The 24,430-nt window shown below is 43.6% G+C and overlaps 3 protein-coding genes across 3 annotated transcripts; 1 reads left to right on the forward strand and 2 right to left on the reverse strand.

Annotated features, from left to right (window-relative positions):
* Positions 1-726: 726 nt before the first annotated feature.
* LOC6626276 (uncharacterized) lies at positions 727-15,303 on the reverse strand. Its single transcript, XM_002050127.4, has 7 exons — positions 14,576-15,303; positions 6,008-7,515; positions 4,797-5,637; positions 3,979-4,108; positions 3,391-3,845; positions 3,223-3,331; positions 727-3,162 (listed from the first exon to the last, which is right to left on the reverse strand). The coding sequence occupies exons 1-7, from the start codon at positions 14,612-14,614 to the stop codon at positions 1,202-1,204; spliced, it is 5,043 nt and encodes a 1,680-aa protein (XP_002050163.1). The 5' UTR covers positions 14,615-15,303; the 3' UTR covers positions 727-1,201.
* Positions 15,304-15,437: 134 nt separating this feature from the next.
* On the reverse strand, positions 15,438-16,666 carry Prosalpha3 (proteasome alpha3 subunit). Its single transcript, XM_002050126.4, has 3 exons — positions 16,519-16,666; positions 16,172-16,377; positions 15,438-16,110 (listed from the first exon to the last, which is right to left on the reverse strand). Exons 1-3 carry the CDS (start codon positions 16,519-16,521, stop codon positions 15,528-15,530), a joined length of 792 nt encoding a protein of 263 aa, XP_002050162.1. The 5' UTR covers positions 16,522-16,666; the 3' UTR covers positions 15,438-15,527.
* A 2,102-nt stretch (positions 16,667-18,768) lies between these two features.
* Positions 18,769-24,406, forward strand: LOC6626176 (atrial natriuretic peptide receptor 1). The gene is made up of 13 exons (XM_070210609.1): positions 18,769-19,057; positions 19,120-19,231; positions 19,505-19,670; positions 19,989-20,066; positions 20,591-20,867; positions 20,933-21,488; positions 21,544-21,659; positions 21,720-21,798; positions 22,201-22,844; positions 22,915-23,245; positions 23,302-23,641; positions 23,690-23,963; positions 24,023-24,406. Exons 1-13 carry the CDS (start codon positions 18,769-18,771, stop codon positions 24,241-24,243), a joined length of 3,483 nt encoding a protein of 1,160 aa, XP_070066710.1. The 3' UTR covers positions 24,244-24,406.
* Positions 24,407-24,430: the final 24 nt, after the last annotated feature.

A 24,430-nucleotide genomic window follows, 5' to 3' on the forward strand; every position in this document is an offset into this window, starting at 1 on the left:
ACTATTGACGGGGAGATAGAGGGGCATACAGCATATAGTCGTATGCACTTTTAATTAATTATATAATTACACAAGTTTTGGGTGTAAAAAGCCACAAAATGGATATACATTTAGACTTAGGCACTAATCTAACAAAAAATGTGGGCTCAATCGGCATTTTAGGTCATGTTAATCAAATTGTTTGCAATTGTTTCTGCATGCAATAAATGTATGTATGTATATAATCATTGATTGTTCAACTAAATAGAAAATAACAAGCACTATCGAAATTAAAATTATTATTTATATATAATATATAATTATTTGACGGCAAAGGGCCTCGTGATATGGTAAGAACAACTCTCACGTTGTCCGGTTCGCGATCTTGCCTCCTATGGTGTGATGCCAGGCCCCAAGCGTTAATTCAATCAAATAAATCTACAATCTGTTTTATCGTTTTTTTTTTTTTTTGTTTTTTTTTTTTAAGGGTCTGTCTGTTGCGACTCATATGGGATACGTATGCTTTGATTATGCATATATCAACGTACGTATTTGTGTTAAGCATAAAATATGTTGCAAAATTTGTTCGAAAGTTTGTTGTTGTTGCTGTGGTCTGCCATTATTGTTGATACATGCTTACAGGCTACATCATGTTACAACATTTACGTAATTATGTTTAGTGTTTAATCATCTTTGTTTGTTGTTGTTTTGCTTACTCGCTACTATGTATAGATGTCTGTAGTCATGTTCATGTTCATCATTTTGACATTGCATTTGATTTGTTGTCTGTCTGTCTGTCTGTATTATTATTATTATTATTATAATTCAGTTTATTGTATACAATACACGTGCCTCATAGGGTCGGTCGGATTAGATATACTGAGCATCGCAGCTCCAATCTTCAAATTATTGCTCTATATTCCATAACATGCCAGTGTTAATGTTTGTTATTGTTAACCTTATCTAGTTAGAATCATCTTTGTTATCTACACAAGTGCTACGAATCGCTTCCGATCCGGATCTTGCACACTTTAACGTACAGACTTAAACAAATGTTTATGGTTAATGTTTTTCAATGAAAAACATCGCCTCTCTTGGCGCCTAAAGTTGCTGCTGGTGCTGGCCACCAGCGCGTTAGATTATGATTATGATTATGATTATGCGCGTAGTGGTGGTGCTGGTGGTGCCCTGGAACACCACCCAGCGCCGGCTACTTTGGTTGTCAATCGTTCTTCACTGGATAATAGATTAGATCTGGCTGCTGCTGCTGCATATGATGCATATAGTCGTTGATTGGCGGCAGCACTGACTTCGTATCGTCGCCCAGCATCGGATAGCCCACACCTACGCCAACACCCACGGGCGGCGCCGTGCGCTCATAAACGCTGCCGTGCGGCGGCGGCGGTGGCAACAGGTGCGTGGCGCCCGCCAGCGAATGCAGCGGCTGCTGTAGGCCGTGCGCATGCGCGTGGGCATGGTACGGCTGAAAGCTGTTATGCTTCTGCTGTTCGCTGACCAGCTGCTCGCTTAGCGCGCTGTGATTGTAATGTTGCTCATAAACATTGCCAGCGCTCGGATGCCGCATTAGACCACTGCCATAGGCGCCGCCGGCGTTGTGATGTTGCTGTGCCGCCTGCTGCTGTTGCTGCGGCTGTTGTGGTTGTTGCTGCTGCTGCTGTTGCTGCTGTTGGGGCGGCGGCTGTGGCATTAAATCAAAGTTGTACTCCAGAGGCGTGGGATTAGTGTCGATGAGATTCGTGAGAATGCTGCCAATGTTGTTATAGTTGTGAGCATCTCCCGGTCCCACTTGGTTCGCCTGTGGCTGTGCCGTCGTAGGCTGCTGCTGCTGCTGCGGCTGTTGTTGTTGTTGCTGCTGCTGCTGCTGCTGCTGAGGCTGCACCTGTTGTGGCCACATGTGCTGGAAGCCCAATAGTTCGCCAGTCAATGCTGGGTCTTGTGGCTGCTGCTGCTGCTGTTGCTGCTGTGGTGGTGGTTGCTGCTGCTGCTGCTGTTGCTGCTGTGCCTTGTTGACACCGACGGCTGCTTGCTGCTGCTGCTGCTGAGTGGACGGCGCTGGGGCGCCGACGTTCATTGGAAGCCCGAGAAACTCGGTTGAGTCGACAATGTAGAACTTGTTGTCCTTGAGCTCGACTGGCTGATTGTTTGGTGCCCCGCCAAAGCCCATATTGCCCCAGGAGTCAGTTGGCTGTTGCTGCTGCTGCATAAATTGCTGTTGCGTTGCGGACGCAGCGGCTGACGGCGACGGTTGTGGCTGCGGTGATTGCAATCGCGAGTGCTGGTGTTGGGGCGAATGGGTGTGACGATGCTGTTGTAGTATTAACTGATGCTGGTGATGCATGGGGGGCATGTGGTGCGGCGAGGTGAAATGTTGTTGCTGTTGCATCTGCTGCGCCTGATGCGGATGGGGATGCGGATGTGGGCTCTGGGGCGTGTGGCTACGCATATGTTGTTGCTGCTGCTGCTGTGGCGGTTGCGGCTGCTGCGCTTGCTGTTGTTGATATTGACTTATCATCTGGTGCTGCTGATAACCGCCCGCCGTATTGCCGGTGGGCTCAAAGTGAAACTGGCTCTCCTGGCCACCAAAACTGTTCATCCGTTGCATATGCAGCTCTGGGGTGCTATTATTGGGCGTATGGGGTGTATGGGGCGTATGGCGATGGTGCGGCTGCGGTTGTTGCTGAGGCGGTGGCACCGCTTGCTGCTGAGTTGGCGGCGGCGTCGCTGCATGTTGTTGCTGTTGCTGTTGCTGATGCTGATGTAGCGCATTTTGCTGTTGCTGCTGCTGCTGTTGCGTTGGCGGCGGCTGTTGCTGCTGCAGCTTGTCTGCACTAAAGCTTTGATTGTACATGGAATTCTGCTGAGATTCGCTCGTGGAGACCGAGTGCTGCGACGTTGACGCCGTTGAGGATTGCGAGCTATTGCTGCTCACAATGGCGGCATTGAATTGCTCCTGCTGCGAACAGCCCGGCGTTGTTGACAATGGCGGCGGCGGTGTGGGCGTTGCCCCCACGCTAACTCCCTTGCCTGCGCCCTGCTGCATCTGCTGCTGTTGTGCCGCGGCTGCAGCTGCCGCTCCTGCCTGTGACTTTGCCTTGCTGACTGCTGACTTTTTGCTAGCCTTAACCGGTGGTGGTCCTGGCATATCAGGCAGTGGCGCCATATCTGAGAGAAAGAGAGCAAATAAGTAAATTGTCAACAGTCAACGGATTAGCATGCACTTACCTTCATCATTCGATTTGGGAAAACGCTGTTTACCCTTTTTAGGGGGCGGCGGCTGATTCCCATGCATTGTCTGCTTGTGGCGCACCAAATGTGTTTTCCATTTGAAGGTCTACAGAGAAGAAATGATGTGTTTAATCTGTACATAACAATATGAGACAATAAACATACCTGATCGCAGTGGTTACAGCAGTGCGGGCGTTCCTCCGAGTGAGATGGCAAATGGCGCTGCAACGATTTGGCGGAGCCAAAGCGCTTGCCGCAGAGCGTGCACTTGCACTCGGATACATCGACGTGGGCGTTGCTGTAGTGCTCCTTGAGCGCAGGATATGTAAAGTACGAGGAGCCGCACAGATCGCACACATAGGTGCGCTTGACCTCAGTGTGCAGCTGCACGTGCCGCTCCAGATTGGCCTTGAGAGTGAAGCGATTATGGCAAATGTGGCACTCAAAGAAGTTGTCTCGCTTGTGTACGCGAATAATGTGCTGATAAAGGGCGTTCTTTGAGGGAAACTCGGCGCCGCACACCTCGCAGATGGCGCCGTCGGCCTTGTGGCCCGTCTCCTCGAAGTGCTGCTGCATCTTCTTCTGCGACAGTTTCAGGCCGCACTCACCGCACGGAAAGACTGCAAACAAGAATAGAACAAGGATATTAGTTAAAAGCTTCGCTTTAACAATAGATATACAAGATAAAATTCCTCGACCAGGCTTTACTAGGCACCGGCGGCTTTGGTGAAATTTACATTCACGTCGACTCACTTTTGAAATCCTTCTTGTGCGACTCGACGTGCGCGTGGAACTGCTGCCGACGCGAGTAGGATTCGCCGCAGGTTTCGCATACAAATGGAAACTCCTTCACGTGCATCGTGCGATTGTGCTGAATTATTTCCTGCAATAACATTATCATCAATAAGTACTTTTGCTGTGTTAATTATAATGTAAAGGAAGTCTCATTAAAGTCTTTTGTCTATTGTCTTAACCGAACTCCTTCTTATTGAAGAAACTCTGCTCTGAGTTCTCTATCCCTAATAATGGCTGGCCTATATTATGACCTATCAATATCCATGGATTGGCATGAATGAAATACAAAGTTGCAACTTTTCACCCAAGTATTCTGAAGAGGCTGCAAACTGGTTTTAATCTTAAACGGGTTGGGCCAAAACATGGTCATTATTTTCATTCTTTTATCTTAACTAAACGCAAAAAACATTGGAATACAATTAACCAAATAGAAAGCTGTGTTGAATGCTCACAGCTGCAAATGAAAGATGATGTAAATTCACAGATGAATGACCGACAATATTTAAAATTGCATCTGCATAAATTTGATGCATCTCTCATCATCTCTATCAACAATATACATTACATGCGCCTAGGAATATAATTGTAATCAATTCAACTGAATTCCAGTATTTCTGATACTAATGCATAAGTTAACTCAACCGCGGCAGCAATATGACATTAAAGAACGATCAAGCTTGGTAAGCGGATCTTGGGTAATAAGAGTAAATTTTTCAGGTAAGCCTGCTCGTCCGTATCTTTGTGAAATAAAACATATGAATGGTCTGCGTTCGTACCTCCAGCGTGTTGCCGTTGGGCTGGCCGCAGTCGTGACAGTAGCCGGGATGCAGCTTGTAGTGGTCCAGCAGGGACTTGCGCTTCCGATAGGACTTGGGGCACAGCAAGCAATTATAGCTGGGCTTGTCCTTCTTGCTACCGGGCGTTTGGCTGCCGCCGAGCTGGGAGGGCGGCGCCTGCAGGGAGGTGCTGCTGCTGCTGCCGCCATCAATGAGCTGCTGCTTGGCAGCGTCCAGCTCGTCCATCTCAGTGTCCAGCTCGTCGTCCTCCTCCTCGCCCGACAGCTCATTATCATCCAACTCCAGCGAGGAGTTCAGCTGCGGACACGCATTCGATCCGACTCCAGATGGAGCCAGGTGCGGTGGCTGCGACTGCTGATGTGGATGCGGATGCGAATGCATATGCGACTGACGATTATTCATCATTTGCGCATGCTGATGCTGTGGAAAGGGGCTCTGCTGTTGTTGCATTTGCATCTGCATCATCTGCTCAATGATGGGCGGCATTGAGATTGGGTTATTGCTTGAATTATAGTGGTTCTGGCTCTGGCTCTGGTTTTGATTCTCATTCTGCAGCTGAATCTCACTGCCAGACATTAGCTGCGTTGTCGCCGACATGGCGACACCCTCAAGTCCATACGCAGTCCTCATGGGCATGGCCAGATGCTGCGACTGCGTCTGCATCTGTCCTTGCGACGCCGACTGCTTGGCGGCATGCTCCGTTCCCAGCTGCTGGGACAGCGCATTATCGCTTTTGTTACAATTGATGTTGTTGTTAATATTGCTTGACGATGTAAGGCCATTGATCACAAGATTCGCACCGCTGCTGCTGCTGCTATTGCTGCAAAATAAAACGAGAAAAAACGTAATTCATTTCAGGAGTGCAAATGAAACTATAAATAAGCACTATTCCGGTGTGCCAGACTAGTAGATATCCTGTACCCAGGCCTAAGACGCTGCCCTAAATATTAACTTTATTCCATCTCTAAAGAGGATAGATATATAACACTTCAATTCCCTTTAACTTGGGTTGAATTGAATTTTCGTTGCTCGACGCCTAAAATTCTCAACCAGTTAAAGCATCAAATGAATGGGAAGGTGCTTGCAACATCAACTCATAATTTTGTGTATGTGAATATGAATCTACGTCTGGGTACACAGTATCTGCTAGTCGAGCACTCTGTAATATATTTTGGGATTAGTTGACTTACAGATGGGTAGAATGAATCTGCGTCCCATGGCTGGTGTCCATGAGAAGGGAGGCAATGCCGTTGTCGTGGACGGCGCTGCTGTTACTGTTGCTGTTCCCGCTGCCTGTGCCAGCTACGCTGTCCAATCCGCTGCCTACGCCAGCCAGCATTTCGTCAATCTCAGGCTCCATTTCCAGCCCATCGATGAGACGACCTGCGCCTACACCATCGTCAATGAACTCCTCGAACTTCATAATCTCCTGAGCCGACGATAGCTGCGACTCTGTCTCTGATTCTAGCTCAGAGTCGCCAAACGAAATGGATCTGAGCTGGCGCTGCTCTTGGCTCTCCAGCTGCAGCGGCACTTCGAGATGTTGGTCCACTTGTTGGCTTTGCTTTTGCCTTTGCTCTTGCTCCTGTTCCTGCTCCTGCTCCTGTCCCAGCAACCTGGCAGCGGCAGCAGCATCAGCAGCAGCTGCTGCAGCATCGGCGGCGGCCTTCGCAAGCTGTCTGCGCTCGCGTTGTCGTCGCCATTCGTCCAGCCGTTGCTCGCGCAGCTCCTTCAGCACTCGTGTCGAAGGCGTTGTGCCCAGCAGCCGGCCAGTGATCACAAAGTTGTCGTAGAACTGCTTAAGGAAGGGCTTGTGATGTTGGCTCAGCGCCAGACGTAGCAGCACCCGGAACTGCGCCCTGAAAGCGCGCTCACTGAACTCCCCGCTGCTGTGGTGATAGCGTAGCGTGTACTGATTATCCTCGTGGAACACATAGCCCTCGCCCAGACGCGAGCGTATGGCCGGCGCCATAACGTCCAAGCTGGCCACGTGGCTGTTGTTGGTACGCTTCCGCTTGACCAGCGACGTGGAGCCGATAAGCTTTTGTTGCCGGCGCATCAGGAGCTCTTCACAGTTGTTACTATTGCTGCCATTGTCATAGTCATCGCCGTTCTCATAGTCCTCCTCCGCCTCCTCGTCGAACGTCGCAGCATATTTGCGCTTCACCAAGCCACTGGCCGCTGCTGCCGTGTGTATCAGATCGAGGGGATCGCTGGAGAGGATGGCTCCCGCTCCGGTAATCGTATCCACATTGTTGCTGACACTGGCGCTCGCGCTGATGGCGCGATGAAAGTGCAAACGCTTGCTCATGGAAGACGAGTTCTCGGTATCGGCGTCATCATCGAGGAAGTCATCCTCCTCATCGAGGCACATAAACTCCTCCTTGCAGAGAATCTTCTCAAAGTTTTGATTTAAATCGATAGCGGCTGCCTCATTCTCGCTCTCCCGTTTTATCTTCACGCCCGGCTCCGTTTTCTCCTTCTTGGTGGCAAGCAGCAGCTGCAACTGCTCGCTCTTCGCTAGCTGCGTTGCGTCCGTCCCGTCGCCATTGTCATTTGGATTGTGACTGAACAGATTCCTGACGACTCTGTCGCAGGCCTCTGGGTATTTGCACTTAAGCGTTTGCAGCAAAAATTTGATCGCATCGCACCGCGACGCCGCATTCAGACTATCCAGTAGATTCACAGACTGATCCACCTGTAAAATGCCAAATAATATTTAATTTATTATTTTGTTCTGAATATAATATATAAATTATTATGTTAGCTGATTGTCCGTTTATCAATGCTAAAGGATATACTTTATGGGCTTGAAGCGTCTCCTTTCTTGCGGTATACATTTCGATTAAATTGAAGACCCATTTAAAAAACACTACGTTTTAATTTTGATTTTGTGCCGATCCTACGTCTCGAATATGTAATATATACTTTTTAATTACACTGTGATTTCATATTAAAAGCAGTCGCAATTGTTGGTGTTGGCCAGCTCCATTAATAGCTTATTCAATATTTATTTAAGTGACGCGTACAAATGGCCAACTTCCGTTAGGTGGCCCCATTTGGTGTGCGGCCCACACAATAATGTGTGGCAGTGTTGTCACGTGCTCCCAGAATGGAATAATTAATGAAATTCTCAATTAAATCAATTATGTATGCACTGTAAGTACGAGTGTATGTGAGTCTCTCTCTCTCTCTCTCTCTCTCTGTGTGTGCGTGTGTTTTGTATGTATGTTTTTACTCCAATTAAGTTGAATAGAGCCAACACTCACACGTGCACTCAAAAACTGTCATCAAATGCAATTACTGATTATGATTTTCCAAACAATTTAATGCAATTAGAGCGCCAAGAGCGCGCGCGCTCAGCTCAGCCAGCGTCAGCGTCAGCGTCGACGTCGTCGTCAATGAGAAGACCGTCAGCAGACAGCGCGGCGACAGCGACAGCGACAGTAACTGCGCTGCCGACGCGAACGATTAGCGCACAGCATAGCGAAGATGGCAGGCAAAGGCAAAAGTGTATAAAAAATAGCAGGAAAAATAAAAATGCTACATCTATGTATACATACATATGTATATGCACATATACAACAATAATGAAAATAAAAATAAAGAAAAAAAGAAGCGTGCTGCCAGCGACGATGTCGGCTAAAGGGGGGACAAAGAAATTAAAACAGCGCACAGTTTGTGCTACTTTTTCCCCATTCCACAATGTTGCCATCTCTGTATATAATGTTAATGTACATGTGTGTGTGAGTGTGTGTGTGCGCGCGGCTATATTTATGTGTGTGCGAGAGTTAAAGCAGCGAGTCAACAAATTATTGTAGTTGTAGTTGTAGTTGTAAAAACATGATGGCGCTCTCTAAATTGCTCTCCCACAACCCACCCACTGGCTGGCATTTGTTTAGAGAGCGAGAGAGGTTAACAAATATATAGACATGTATATTCTCTTATATATGTATATATATATATATATATATAGAAGGAGCTAGTGGCAGCGCGAGTGTGTGAGCGGCAACTGTAAGGAACGGGTTGGGGGCAACGGCACTGTACAACAAAACTATGGCCATGCTAGCCAGTTTTTAAATATTCTTTTAGCACGAGCACAAAATTAATAAGATGTTTAGCGAATTGAGAAAATTCCTCATTACGGCGAAACAATAACTGGTTACTTAATATATATATTTAGATTAATATATGACTATTTAATTATATATTTGGATGTTTTGTAATATTTCTCTTGTTATCAAAATCTCTTTGGGATGGTGCAGTAGCATGGGTATTAAATTAGAGTTTTTTTACTTTATGTAAACTCCGCATTTAATGTATTTAATATCGCCACATTAAAATGTAATCATTTGTATTTAGCAAAACTTAACAACAACAAAAAGTGTAGACTGATTTAATAACGTTGAAAAAAAGATTATAAAAACATCATAAATATGAGTTAACTTTAGAGATTTCCATAAGCCCGCTTTGATAATATTGTTGCATAACAATTATGTTACAAATTATTCGAAATAATATTTCGCATGTTTTGGAAGCTTTTTTGTGACTATTTTGAATAACTGTGAATTGCTTTTCATTTTTAAGACATCGAAGCCAGATCCAATATCCAATTAACATAAACATACAAGGTAAAAAAAAGGTTTATCTCTCAAGGTTGGTTTGTCAATATTCAATGAAACTGTACTAAAAACTAAATTTTGGTATTTCGAGTCAGAACCTAAAATGTTATGCAAATACTAAGCCAGATTTCGAGAATATAGAATGAATCTTTTTAAATATCTGGAATGCCAAGCAAAAACAAAAGTTTAAAGAAAGGCTAACGGGAAACGTGCCAGCATCAGGAAATTATAAATAATTACGGCCCAAAGCAATCTAATTATAGTGTAAAATTTATTGGCTTGCGACGCGGTGGCAACTCTTTTCGCTTGCGTTCTTCTCGAAATTGACAGTTAATATTGTTGCAAGCTTAGATTGAAGAAGAAGAGAGCACGGCCAGCGCATAAAACCGAAAACGCACGTGCGTTTGTGTGCGTGCAGCAATGCTCACGTGTGTGTCCATGTACAGTAGTAAGAGAGTGTGCGTGCTATACATACACATACATGTACATGTGTGTGTGTGTGCCTGTTGCAAAGCTTGAGCGCAAGCAGTGTAAAGGAAAAACAAATTATAATTTTAATTACATAAATATGAACACATGCTTGTATGTGTGTGTGTGTGTGTGTGCGTGTGTGCACAAATACATGTATATGCTATGTAATATACATTAGTTTAGATTCTTGACTTAATTCCATAAATATCTAAATATATCTTTTCATTATCGACTCCAGAAGTTGTTCTTTTTATGTTAGTAATAAATATAACTACATTTATTGCTTTATACACATTTAGCAAATGTTATTAAGCCTCTTCTTTATGCTAAGACATGGAAATATCGAAGAGAATCTTATTAAGCATTATCTAGAGCTACGAAGGATCTTAAGTTTTGGCCTGGAATATCAGGATCTAGAGTACATTTAAATGTGGCATTAAATTATCCAAGCGCTTAGTAAACCCCAATGGCATTTGCCTAACTCTTGGATAATATAATATAAAACAGGTTAGTTAGTAATAAACATGCGAGATAATTGTTGGCAATTTTGTCCCATTTAGTTCCAGTGATTATGCCTTTCCCAAAAAGCACAGATTGAAATATTAGTTCGCTTGACACAATAATAAATAAATATAATTTGATACAAATCCCGACTAAAAGCATTTGTCAGCTTTATTTGCATTAAGATTATTTTAATTTAAAAACGAAAACGTTTTCGTTTGCGAGCAGGAAATTAAGCTGCCGGTTTAGTATCTACATCTTTTAAATACATAAATACTATAGGCAAAGAAACCCTGATAAATAAGCTACTATTGTATCTAATAGAAAGTTGTTCTTATATATAAATAAATATGCATGTAAAAGTGCCTGAAATATCTATAAAACCAAATTGAGCACAGCAACTAGCAAACTAAATAAGTAATGTGCGCGTGTGTGCGTGTACACTTGCACTTTATATATATATATATCTTATAGATACATATATATCTTATAGATACATATATATCTTATAGATACATATATATCTTATAGATACGCATGCATATAGTATTTACAAATATTTGAGCATTTAGCACGAAGGCTTAAGTTCTCTTTAGCGCAACATGCGAGAAATTCTTGTTCTTTTGTTTCGCTTCAAATTTATGGTTCATTCGTTTTAGATTCCTTTTATTGTATTTATGTAAATCGTACCGAGCTTTGAGACATAAACGGAACTAACTTTTAGCTCAAGATACCGAGTAAATTATGGGTTCAATAGTGCCCTCTTAGACTCTTAGTTTCTGCATGAAATTGTGTCCTCTATATGAAAGGATTGTTTACAATCTATTGAATTGACATTAAATTGACAGGCAATATGTTAAACAGAAAGAATTTAGAACTTTACATAAGCAGGCATTCTCAGGGAATCATAAAAACATTAAGATTTTTCTATAATCAACTTATTTGACTCAATTAAACTCATTTATTATAGATTTAATAAAGCTCTTTAGCAAGATGATAAGTGTTCTATTTTGTTTGTTTAGTTATTATCAGCTGTTCAGCATTACAAGCAATTAACATGTACGTATCCATATTTATGTTACTGTGAATTTATTGCAGCAGTTATTGTCCGGCTTTGCCCGTACTACGTTTTCATCTTCTTCGTTTTGATGTATTTATAGCAATTCCACGCTTGAGAAAATCAATCATAAGTTTCCACTTATTTTCCACACATATGAGCGGAATTTCAATTTTATAACTAATTACGATTAACTTCTCTAATCTCAACCTGATTCGATTTTGAATTACATAAATTGAAAAGTGCTCAAAAAGAGCAGGGAATGTTTTAAAATTGGTAAAAGCAAGTAAAGCAAAAGGTTGGTCAATGAAATAAGGAATAAATTGTAAGTGTAAATGATTTTTAAAGTGCCTGGTATGAATATAACACGTGTTTCTCAGACCTGGACTAAACAAAACTAAATTCATGTGTAAAGAGCTTCAAATTGGTTCTTTAAAAAACCATGAATTAACTATTTATTGTTTTTCCAATTAAGCCTTTTACTTTTAATTCCACGTAGCAAATCGCACGGAACTTGTGAAAGTCAAATGTGGAACAGTTTTAGCGGGCTTTCAAATGTTTTATACAAAAAATGTTGTGTTAAAAGTTTAAAGAACATGCGAATAACTATCTTCTAGACAAGTATGAACTCTGGAAGTTCTCTAAAACAATTTTCTAGACAAATCTGATTTCTGGATGTTCCAAGTCTATGGCTTCCTCTGTGCTTATAAAGTTAATGGTATAATAGACTGGGGAGTATTCGATAAACGATTGCCTATGTACACATGTATTTGAAATACAAATGCAATTTGTCTTGATTTATTGGATTTGGTTGCTTCTTTTTGGGCTGCTTCGTTTTGATATTGTTATGTACCTGTTCGGCACGCACAAGCACAGCGATAAAGCAACAGGGGAAGAGATGAGAAGAAAGAGAGTGAGCACACACACACACACACACACACACACACACACACACACACGCACACACACATAGAAGCAGACATAGACATACATATTTACATGTTTCGAGGTATTTGTTTACATACAAAGCACATATTTAGGTTGCCAAACTGTAAACGTTGCAGTTGCAGTTGCAGCTGTAGCTGAAGTGGGGCAAGAATCGCGGCTGCATTTTTAGCAAAACTTATGTTTTACATTTTGAGCGCATGCAACGTGTACGTTGTGCACACACACACTCACATACACTATGCACATACATGTGTGTGTAAGCACTTGTGTAGTTTTACTAATCAAATAAAAATAGCATTTACGTTGTCCTTCTTTATTAATGAAATTGGCACAAAGCGAAACAAAACCAGCTACACATGCACACACATATACATATACACAAACATATACAGACTTGAATTTGCGTACAGTGGCTCATGATTTCAATTTCTCAAAATGCACAAAACTTAAGCCTGTATTTTCAAATATTGTTTGTATATATACATATCGCCATTCCCCTCCCCTATAAAATAGTCATACAGTAGATTCGTGTGCATGACAGTGTACTTTTTGTTGTTGTAGCTTTTAATTAAATTAAATTAATCAGCAGCGATAAAATGTTTAATTGAAACACTTTAAGCTCATTTATGAACGCAACATTCAAGTACAATTAGACAATATCTATCCGAGCTTAGTTTTACTGTTTTCGAATGGCACCAATTGGCTTTAACATTTTACTCTTACTCGCATTCTAACAAGAACACAATCGAGAAATTTATGAAAATTTGCTGCAACGTTTTATTTTACCACTGTGCACGCTGTTTACAATTCTTCACTTGTGCTTTGCTCGTCCATTCGTTCTCCCCCTCACACGAGCACGAATACAAACATACAAACCCAAACACACAAACACAAATACAATCAAATTCATGCTCTCGCTCTCTCGTTGTTGCCAGTGTTGTCGCTCTTGTTGTTTTTATTGTATATGTAGTCAGAGTGGCGCGCACAAGTTGGTTTTCGTAGTATTTGTAGTATTTATGCACATACATACAAACATATTAAGCTATGTAAATACGCTTGTTCATATTATGCATAAGTGTTTGTATGCATGTGTGCGTGTGTGCATTCAAGTAATGTAATGTTGTTATAAACTAATAAAAATAAAAATAAATATTTTCTCAAAACGACGAAGAAAACAAAACAAAAGTGAATAATAGCCAGCCCCACAACTACGGCAATGAGAAAATGGGTCGAAAGTGGGAGAAGTAAAACTGACTGACTAGCTTGTGGGTTTGGGAGGGGCAAGGGAAAAGGGGAAAGAAAAACAAAACTACAATTCATTTTAGAAAAGAAAAAATAAAAGAGAAGAGAATAATGCTTTTATGTGGCACTGGTGTGGGAATTGAGGAAAGGGAGTGCTACGGGTTAGTAGGTGGGGGTGAGCTTAGGAGGTAGAAGGTGTGGGTAGGGGTAGGGGTGGGGCAAGGGCACACAACTACACTGCGGAAGTTCATGCACAGACACAAGCACAAAATATCCATGTTGCGTGTGTGTGTGCTTAAGCGCGCGGATATTGTGCAAGAACTGATTGTGGGACGGGCAAAACGGAAGGGGCAGGTTAAACGAACGTAGCTTTTAAATAATAAAACAAGCAGCTGCCTGCACCACCCCAAAAGCAGGGCTATAATATAATGATGAATAAACAAAATGAATATTGATTACAGATCATATGCATAAGGGATCATAATATATACTGAACATACATATATGTATGCTTGCCATTGCTCGCTTTGCTGGAAGGTTTTTAAAAATGCTCAAATTTTTTAATGAGACTCCGCACATTTTTATAGTAAGAGATGACAACAAAAACAACAGCTGAAATTAAACTGTTAGTGCACACTGTACTTCAATTCATTTGTTATCTCTTTCGCTCTCTCACTCTCTCTCTTTTGCTTCTCCATGCGACTCTGCCGCTCTCTTCTTTGCCTACGCATTACACGTTGTTTTGCCACTCTCATTTGATAGTCGCACGGAATGTAGACTTACATATACATATGTACATATACGCATGCATGCTTGTGTGTATGCATGTGAGCATGAATGTACACATTTATGTATTTAGTTAAATGCGAGGGGACTGGGACAGGCAGGGTATTTTATAGAAAACATTATTTAATTACCAGTAATTTAAAATCCAACTGTGTAGTTTTGTTATCCATTTTGTTGTTGGTTTCTGCATTTGGCTGAATTTTATTTATACGTTTCACTTACACACACACATATACACTTACACACTTGCACTGCGCATACAAGCACAATTTTATGATACACACACATACATACAGTACGTACGTATGTATTTTATTATTTCGATTTTTCTTTACTTGTGTGTTTCGCGTTTCTTATACTTGCTCGCAACAGCGCAGCTCTTTTTTTTTGTGTTATTTCATTTTCCTTATTTTTCTTTTGCCCTTTTATACGTTAACGTTGACGGCTACTGCGGATGTCGCTGTTGCGGCTGCTTCTACACAACTTTTTTCTGTATTGACAACATTGAGATATTGCCATTGGTTTCACATTTTATTGCATAAATTAACAATATCAAATGCTTAACGAATATTTGTACACTTTAACTATTGCTGCTGCCTGATTGCCACTTTCTGTGGCACACGCACGCACACACAGACACACACTCACACCGACGCGCGCTCAATGATGATCTGCTGCGTAGGAAAAATTTCCTAATGTTTGCTTTTATTTCTATACCGATGCGCGAAATATATTTTAGTAATTTTCCATCGATGGAAACCGATTATTTACTATTTTTACAAATTTAGTTTAGTTTCTTAGGAGCAAAAACTGCAAAAAGCGACGGAATTTCCACAAAATGTTTTGTACGGTATTTTTTTAGTGCATACGAAAAATCAGGTCATTTTTAGGCAATTTCTGACGATGACTGCCAACGCGCTTGAATTGTCAGAGTTGCCACATCGCACATTTATCGTCATCGCTATCGCCAATCAATTTCATTTCCTAAACCCATAATTTTGAAATTTTATTTCATATACAAAATTAACTTTTTCCATTATAATTAGAAGTTATTCATGTACCATCTCAAGCAACACAGACTGCTTAGGATTTCGACTGTTGCTGAGCTTGCTTCTCTTTCTTAGCGGCTTCTGCTTCAGCCTCCAACTTGTTGTATTTCTCAATTAACTTCTCCACATCGGGCTTTTCCAGAACGCTGTACACCGTCGTGTTGTTAATGCGCTGCAAAGTGGCCATTTCGACCTTCTCTGTGGTCAGCTTTGTTGTGTCCAAAGTCTTGCTCAGAACCTTGATGGCCAAATCCTTGGCCTCATCCAACTTAATGTTGTCCTTGTCGGCCAGCTCCTGCTTTAGCATAGAAATCGCGGCACCAAAGTTGTTGCCAATGCAAGTGGCCTTCCAGCCACCATAATTGCCACTGGGATCGGACTGATATAGCTGATAGCCATACTTGCTATCCCAGCCCATGTACAGCAACGACACGCCGAAGGGGCGCTTGCCGCCGTATTGAGTGTACGCCTGCTTGATGTCGCACAAGTGGGAGACGAGCTGCTCGCATGGAATCACCTCGCCATAGCTGAACTGATAGCGTTGGGCGATCAAGCGCAGCTCAGAGGTTAACACATTTGCATCGGACGTAATGCCCGCCACGGAGCAGACCATGTTTCTAAAAAATTACATTTTGAATTGACTATTTAACTATTTGGTGTATATTTGTTATGACTTACTCATTCAGCCGGTAAATCTTTTCGGATGGAATAGCGTTGTCTAGCAACTTGTTTGTGCTGCGGCATTCGGCTGCAAGCACAATACCGTCCTCTGCCAGAATGCCCAGGCATGTGCCGGCATGGGATATGGCCTCCATGGCGTACTCCACTTGGTAGAGGCGACCCTCGGGCGAAAAGATAGTTGTGCGGGAATCATAGCGACGCGCCTGGAAAAGTCGGCGAAAAAGTATTATAAAGGTGATTAGGCAAATTGCACATGCATGTGCAAGCCGCAGAGCTTGTGCGTCTTAAACTCTGTGCTTACATCAGATTTGATTAATTGTAGATGGTGTATAAAATGTACTTACCATTTTTTATTAATTTGAAAGTATAGACAATTTTTTGTATGAAATTAAGCAAATATGCGGCGTCGAGTATTGTTTCTCCCAAATTATACTTGTCATCGCCGAATAGAGTTGTCGCCTTACTTTAGTTTTTTATTCGATAGGGGAACTAATATATCGATAGTTTTCTAAATTAGTATTTCGACCAAATGTGTAGAAGTTGTAGTATATAGAAGCTCTTTAATTTAACGTTCATTGTGGCAAATACTTAATTGTTTTAATATCAGAAACATTATTTGTAATCGATTTAGATAATACATCGATAATAATGCAAACTATCGATTTCCAAGAAACCACGAACTGTCCACTGTTTCCACTGATTGATGCACATTTAAGCAACTGCTCAATTTTAAATTTAAAATTATGCTATCGCTATCGATCGAGCATCGATACTTGTTGTCAACGGTAAAAAAAAACCAACAGAAATATATTAAATACTAGAAGGATGTGTAAATTAATTTCGTCTTGTAAGCTGGTAACACATAAAAAAACAGCGAAAAAATTCAAATGCAAAACACGCGTGAAGTTAATTGATGTGAAATGTGAAACTGTGAAACTTACAATTTTTATGGATGGCACAATCTTAAAATACACATGTTAATTAAAATCTTATTATATGCTTTACTTCTGAGATCCTCTGGGATCCTTCATGTTGAAGCTCTGAATATATCCTACATTTTGGACTTTAAGGGTAACGTTTATACGGGAATTCCCGACCAGAACAGGCTTACAGTTTAATTTAATCTAAACTACAGCAATATTCCTGAAATAGTTTCCTATGCAAGGGCCAGGTTTCATTCTCAAATGCTGCTTCCATATATTATATTCTAAATTGATTTTAATAAAGTATATATATTATATTATGCGCATGTTTATGATTAATTTATTATTAAGTATCGACAGTAAGGCAAGAGACAACATTTCCAGGCAGACTAGGCGGGAATTCAACATGCACTGGGCCATAAACTCAGCTCAAGCAGACACGATTATAGCTCGCTGGCGAATAGCATGGGCCAAATCCTACCCACACCCGGAGCCAGAGACGCAGAGACGCATTAATTGTTGGCGGCACGCGACACGATTTTATTAGACTGTTGCTCTTCTGGCTGGCAAACACTTTAAATTCAAATGGAGCACGCTCGGAAGGCAACAAGTGAAAGCAGACGCAGTGTAAGGAAAACAATTATGTCCTTCTTTTTATTTTTTTTTTGTTTTGTTTTGCAGCCCCAAAGTTGCCCCAGAGTCTGTGCCGCTGACATTGTTCGCCTAACCTTAGACATTGGCATTTCAATTGACACGATGCCGGCTCCGGATTCGGCTCCACGAGCCGCCATCTCACCCACTGGCGAGTGCCTGCCATTGGCTGGGTAGCTCGTGCCGATGTCTTGCTCTTCGCCTCCGCGTTGGAGGTGTCCTGTTAGCCGAGCAGCGTCCCGCCTATATAAAAGGTCCAGGCTTTGCATCTGGCTCATTCGATAGACGCGACTCCCAAAGTTCGGCCAAAGTATTTCTCGGAACAAATCGAACTCTTCTATTCAACAAAATCTAAATATTTTTTAGTGAATTTAAAGTGAAAACTAAATTAAAATTAAAGCTAACCCATTTTTTAATTTCTAACTCGAACAATACTTTGCTAAATTTTCAACATCTTTTTGGCAACATTTCAAGGCAACAACTCAGAATAATTATTTGCGCCTCATTATCTTTTGTAAGTGTGATTTGAATTAATTTCCCATTTCTATGTTGCCAGCGCTAAAGAAAGTGAATTGGTGGATAAATATGAAATGCTTTAAATTTTGAATAATTTTAAGATTGTTTCGTATAATCAATTCTGGAATTTTTAAAGTTCTCATAAGCTCGTACATACGACTAGTCCAAAATGACATCTCTTCCACTTGATGGAGCTTTATTATATGGGAAACGAGCTTATCTCTGCATATAAAACTGTTCGTGCTGGGTGATTGACTGACTGACTGATTGACTGACTGACTGATTGATGATCAACACACAGCCCAAGCAATATGACATGAAAAGCTTTAGTTTGTGGAGTAATTACATTATGCGATATTTTTTGGGGAATTTCACCCGCTATTGTGGAAAATTGGCGAAAAACGATCTTGAATTTATTTTCAGAGGTGTTCCTTTGAAGGAATTTGGGGGTCAACGTTGAATTTTGGGCTTCTTTCTCATTTTCAGTGTCGGTAGATATAGAATATGCTGCTTATTGCCAACCTAATTACGTCTCTGGGCTTGCTGATGCCCGCACTTGGGATTGGATTGCATCAGGTCGAGTCTCGGGAGGGCAGGGAACAGGCTGTTGATGGCATTACGCATCTGGCAAGATCCAGCAATGGTAACTTCAATGGCCACTTAAATGAAAGCATCGACATCAATGTGTTCGAGCGGATAAGAGAGTCCAAAAATCAGACTGGGGCATTCAACGAGAGTGACATCAGCAAGATGCGTGTCTACAATGTTGGCGTCCTAATGGCCTCTCATTTGGGTAAGTGAACTGGGCGGGCTGGGGGCAACAGCATAGACTCAACCTCATGCAATCTGCCTTAGATTCACCTTTTGACCTGGAACGCTGCGGCCCTGCCGTGGACTTGGCCCTGGATCAGATTAACAAGCGCTTCCTCAGCCCGCACAACATCCGGCTGGTCAAGAAGAAGGCCAGGTAAGTCCTGATTTGCCCAACTTGCGTGAATTAAGCTTGTTTCCCAATTGCCTCCTAAGTTTAAGTTCTGCCATTTGTTGCGTGCTGCACGAGTCAGTTAATTACTCGAATTTCATGGTCGCACTCTTGAGCTGCTCTGCGCCTGATCCGCCACATCCCATTCCCATTCCCATTCCCACGCCCCTTCGCCTTTCCATGGAATGCATTTCGAGAATGTTTTGCACAAATTATTTGTCTATGCTTTAATCCTTTCCTGACGCCCGCTCATTCCAGTTACCCGTCGTGCTCGGGCGCTCGGGCGCCGGGATTGGCGGCGGATATGCATTTCAAGGACGATGTCATCGCGTTCATAGGACCCGCGTGCGCGTTCGCTCTGGAGCCGGTTGCCCGTTTGGCCGCTTACTGGAACACCCCCATTATAACGGGAATGGGTGATCAGGTGAGTGAGACATCTGTCCGTGCCCTTCTCAACGCGTATCCGCCATGTCTGCCGCGGCACAGCAAGTGGGCTTTCAATTATATGCTCGGCTTGGTGCATAATAGCCAACTAATCCCTCGCACCACACAGCTCCAGGCAGTCACATTTCACCCACCCCTCCCCCAATCCCTGCCTGGCATTGACAATTAAACGGGATTTTTAAGCAATTGCACGAAAGCCAATTGGGAACTGAATCATTGTACAAACTAGTTGCTTGGACAATGTTTAGACGAGGCACAGATTCAATAAACGCATTTCCATTTCCTTTCTTCCCCAAAGCCGCCCTCATCCGAGGGCGAACTGACCGTAACCTCCGGCATTCTGGGCAGAATACATAAGTGGAAAAACGAGAGTACGGTAAGTGAATTATCCCAATTAATTAACAAAAAATCCAAATAATTTATTAAGATATGCACGACGAGCAGATACCCTGAAGCCATTAACTTTGGTGTTTATAGGCCGATTCCAATGAAATATTCAGGGCCTAAGATAACGAAGGAGGAATAATATTCCAGGAATATTTTCCATATATAATATCTAATAATTTTTTGGTCCAATTCGCGCTAGGTTCGAAAATAAAAGATTTGAACTAGCGTCTTCTCGCTTGTTAGTCCGAGGCTCAGACACCTGAGGCTCTTGAAAATAACAAATTTTGATGTATTTCATAAAAGCTTTGACCCCCATCTTCCCATATTGGATGTCGAATTGGGTAAAGAGAAAAGAAGATTAAAAAGAAAGATTTCAAATTCAAACGCTTCTAATAAGCCCTTCTTCGAAGCACATTGTTGTGATAGACTAAATATCTTCTTCAACATTTATCTGCAAGAGGTTTAGATACTTTTTCGTAGTACTGTATGGCTGAAAGCAGACTTTTGTTACAGGGCATGTTCAAGGACAAGTCCAAGTATCCGACGCTGACGCGAATGTCCTATTGCCAGTGTCGCCTCAAGCTGGTCTTTGCCAGCGTCTTTCGTCAGTTCAACTGGAAGCATGTGGCGCTCTTGGTGGATCGTTCGGAACTATTCTCGTTGACGGTTGGCAAGAATCTGGAGTACGGACTGCGTCAGGAGGGACTGTTGAGTTTTGTGCGCGAGCTAAACGGCAACGAGGAGGAGATATACGAGAACTATCTCAGGGACGCGAGCATGTATGCGCGGGGTAAGGCTTAGAGATCAATCTGACAGATTTGAATGTTCAAAAGTGCTTCTGTGCCCCGATCCAAGTGGTCATCTTGTCGGTACGCGGTGTTCTCGTACGCAAGTTTATGCTGGCCGCGCACAGTCTGGGCATGACGAACGGCGAGTGGGTGTTCCTCGATGTGGAGATATTCCAGAGCGCCTACTGGGGCGATAAGGACTGGGAGCTGGGCGACGAGAACGATATGCGTGCCCGCAAAGCGTACGAGGCTCTGCTGCGCGTCTCGCTGCTGCAGCCGACCAGCCCCACCTTCCAGGACTTTGCGGACAATGTGCGCGAGAATGCCCTCTCCGAGTATAACTACACGTTTGGCGAGGGCGAGGAGGTTAACTTCTTCATTGGGGCTTTCTACGATGGCGTCTACTTGCTGGGCATGGCCCTGAATGAAACGCTGACCGAGGGCGGAGACATTCGAGACGGTGTCAATATCACGCGCCGCATGTGGAATCGCACATTCCACGGCATTACCGGACACGTTCGCATAGACGACAACGGGGACCGCGATGCTGACTACTCTATACTTGATCTGGATCCCATCAATGGCAAATTCTCAGTGGTGGCACATTATTACGGGCTGCACAGGTGCGTATCCTTGGCCTGTTTGCCGCAGGCTTTCTTTAACGGCGTTTTATTCCAGGAAATATGCGGCTGCGCATGGCAAGAAGATCCATTGGCCCGGTGGCCGGGAGGAACCACCACCGGATATTCCACCCTGCGGCTTTCTGGGCAACTCACCCGACTGTCACGGAAACGGTACGCTCATAATCCACTCCATTCTCTGACTTCTGGTGATTCAATATTAATCTCTTCCAGAAACCACAATCATGTATTCCGTATTCGGACTGGCGTTGTTTTTGGCACTTGTGTTTTTGGTCATCTGTCTGCTGCAAAGGTAAGTAAAGTCAGAAAAGTAATAACAAGTAAGATCAAAGATCGGCGGAAGATTAAATATTCTTGTAGATATAAAACATGTCTTCGAGACTTTAATGAAGCCTTGAAAACTTTAAGGAAACCTTGTGCAGAGCCACAAAATAATTTGTGCATATTTTCAATGCATTTAGGGTATCAAGTAGATCCCTATGATCCAATATTATTCTTATTCGGCCTAGTTAGCAAAGCATCTAATCCAAAGTATCTCTATAAAGATACTTGCGAAAATTCAAGGATCTCTCCTTATGTAGTTTTGTTCAAGACAGGTATTCAGTGTAACTTTATCTACTCAATAAATAATAAAGGGATTTAGTTGCTTGTACTATGCTAGCCTACTAATGTTGACTCTCCCCTCTTTCGCCAGGCAAATGAAGCTCAGCAAGGAGCTGCACAATATGTCGTGGCGCGTGCGACCCGAAGATGTGTTGATAGAAATGGGCGGCATGTTCGGCTCGAAGGGTGGACTGCAGCGCCTGGACGTGGAGAACATTTCGCTGCAACAGTTCGGCATACATTCTGGACGAGCCTCGATTGCCAGCTTCGCCTCGTTGCCGCCGCAGGTGTACACGACAATTGGGCAGTTCAAGGGCGAGCGGGTGGCCATCAAGAAGGTGAATGTGAAAAAGGTGGAGGTGACCTCAACGCTGCTGTGGGAGATCAAGCAGGCGCGCGACGTGAGCCATGAGAATACGGTACGTTTTGTGGGCGCCTGCATCGATTTGCCGCGACCGACTGTGCTCATCCTGACCGAATACTGCTCGCGCGGCAGTCTCAAGGATGTGCTGGAGAACGAGGCCATCGAGCTGGACTGGAACTTCCGCATGTCCCTCATCCACGACATTGTCAAGGGCATGAGCTATTTGCATAACTGCGATGTTGTCGCGCACGGCAAGCTGCGCTCCTGCAATTGCCTGATCGATGGACGCTTCGTTCTGAAGATCTCCGACTTTGGCCTGAGCACGCTGACCACGCCCTCCGACTTTGTGCGCGACCAGAACTACTATACCAGTAAGAAAGTGGCCTTTTCGAATAAATGTTTTGCTATTTGCTGTTGTTGCTAACCAAGTTGATTTTCCAGAGCTGCTGTGGATTGCGCCGGAGCTGTTGCCGATGACATCGATACCCGGCTGCCCGGCAACGCAGCGCGGCGACGTTTATTCCTTTGGCATTATTCTCGAGGAGATTGTCAATCGTGGTGGCCCCTACCAGGAGGCACGGCAACAGGGCATGGACGTGCACACGATTTTGCACAAGGTGCGCCAGTGCGAATATCCGCCCTTCCGGCCGCTCATTCGCGAGCGAGAGTGCCCGCCGGATCTGTTGGTGCTCATGGAGAAGTGCTGGGCCGACAATCAGGAGGAGCGTCCCGCATTCTCCACGATCAGGAGCAACATACGCACAATAATGAAGTGAGTAGAGTGTCTCCGATTTTCCATTAATTTTCATATGCATCTGGGCTTGTCAGAGGATTTTGCGAGAATCTAATGGACGATCTGCTGAATCGCATGGAGCACTATGCCAACAACTTGGAGAGCCTTGTCGAGGAGAAAACCCGGCAGCTGAGCTTGGAGAAACAACGCACCGAGGAGCTGTTGTATCAAATCCTGCCACGCCCCGTCGCCCAGCAACTGATGGCCGGCGATCTCGTGGAGCCCGAGGAGTTCAGCAGCGTGACCATCTACTTCAGCGACATTGTGGGCTTCACCGAGCTCTGCGCCCGCAGCACACCCATGGACGTGGTGAACTTCCTCAATGATCTGTACAGCACATTCGATCGCATCATTGGCTTCTACGATGTGTACAAGGTGAGTTCACAACTGGATAGATTACAAGCCTTGATTGTCTTTCATCAGGTGGAAACAATTGGCGATGCATACCTGGTGGTCTCGGGCCTGCCGGAGCCGAATGGCGACAAGCATGCCCGGGAAATTGCGCTGATGGCCCTGGACATACTTCAGGCTGTCTGCTCGTTCAACCTCAGGCACAAGCCCGACTACAAGATCCAGATTCGCATCGGCATGCACTCGGGCTCCGTTTGTGCCGGCGTCGTGGGCAAGAAGATGCCCCATTATTGTCTCTTTGGCGACACCGTGAACACCGCCTCACGTTTGGAGACCACGGGCATGCGTATGTGGCCATCGGCCTTTTATAGTACTTTTTGTATTCTAATATCGTCCGATTTGCAGCTGGAAAGATTCATGTTTCGTCGGCCACCAAGGCCATCCTGGACAAGTTTGGCACATTCGAGCTGGAGCACAGGGGCGATGTGGAGCTCAAGGGCAAGGGCACCGTTACCACCTACTGGCTAAACAGCACCACCGAGGCTGAGGCGCGTGCTCCCACTCCGCCGCTCCTAAACACCGACGAGGTACCTTTTCCCCTGCTCTTCGCCGGCATGGGAAAGTGAGCCAGCGCAGAGTATCCCATGCCCAACATCTCAAGTACAAATCTAGCCGAAAATTAATCTAAAAAGAAAGTTAACCATTTGGTGCGAAAAGTGCTTAGTTGCTTCAAATATAATTGTTGCTCAATTTTCTATACACTGCTCGTAAAGTACAAGAGATTATGTTAGTTCCTGTGAGTCGACTTTTTTA

Source organism: Drosophila virilis, chromosome 5 (genome assembly GCF_030788295.1).
Source record: "Drosophila virilis strain 15010-1051.87 chromosome 5, Dvir_AGI_RSII-ME, whole genome shotgun sequence".
In the NCBI taxonomy this organism is placed as follows: Eukaryota; Metazoa; Arthropoda; class Insecta; order Diptera; family Drosophilidae; genus Drosophila; species Drosophila virilis.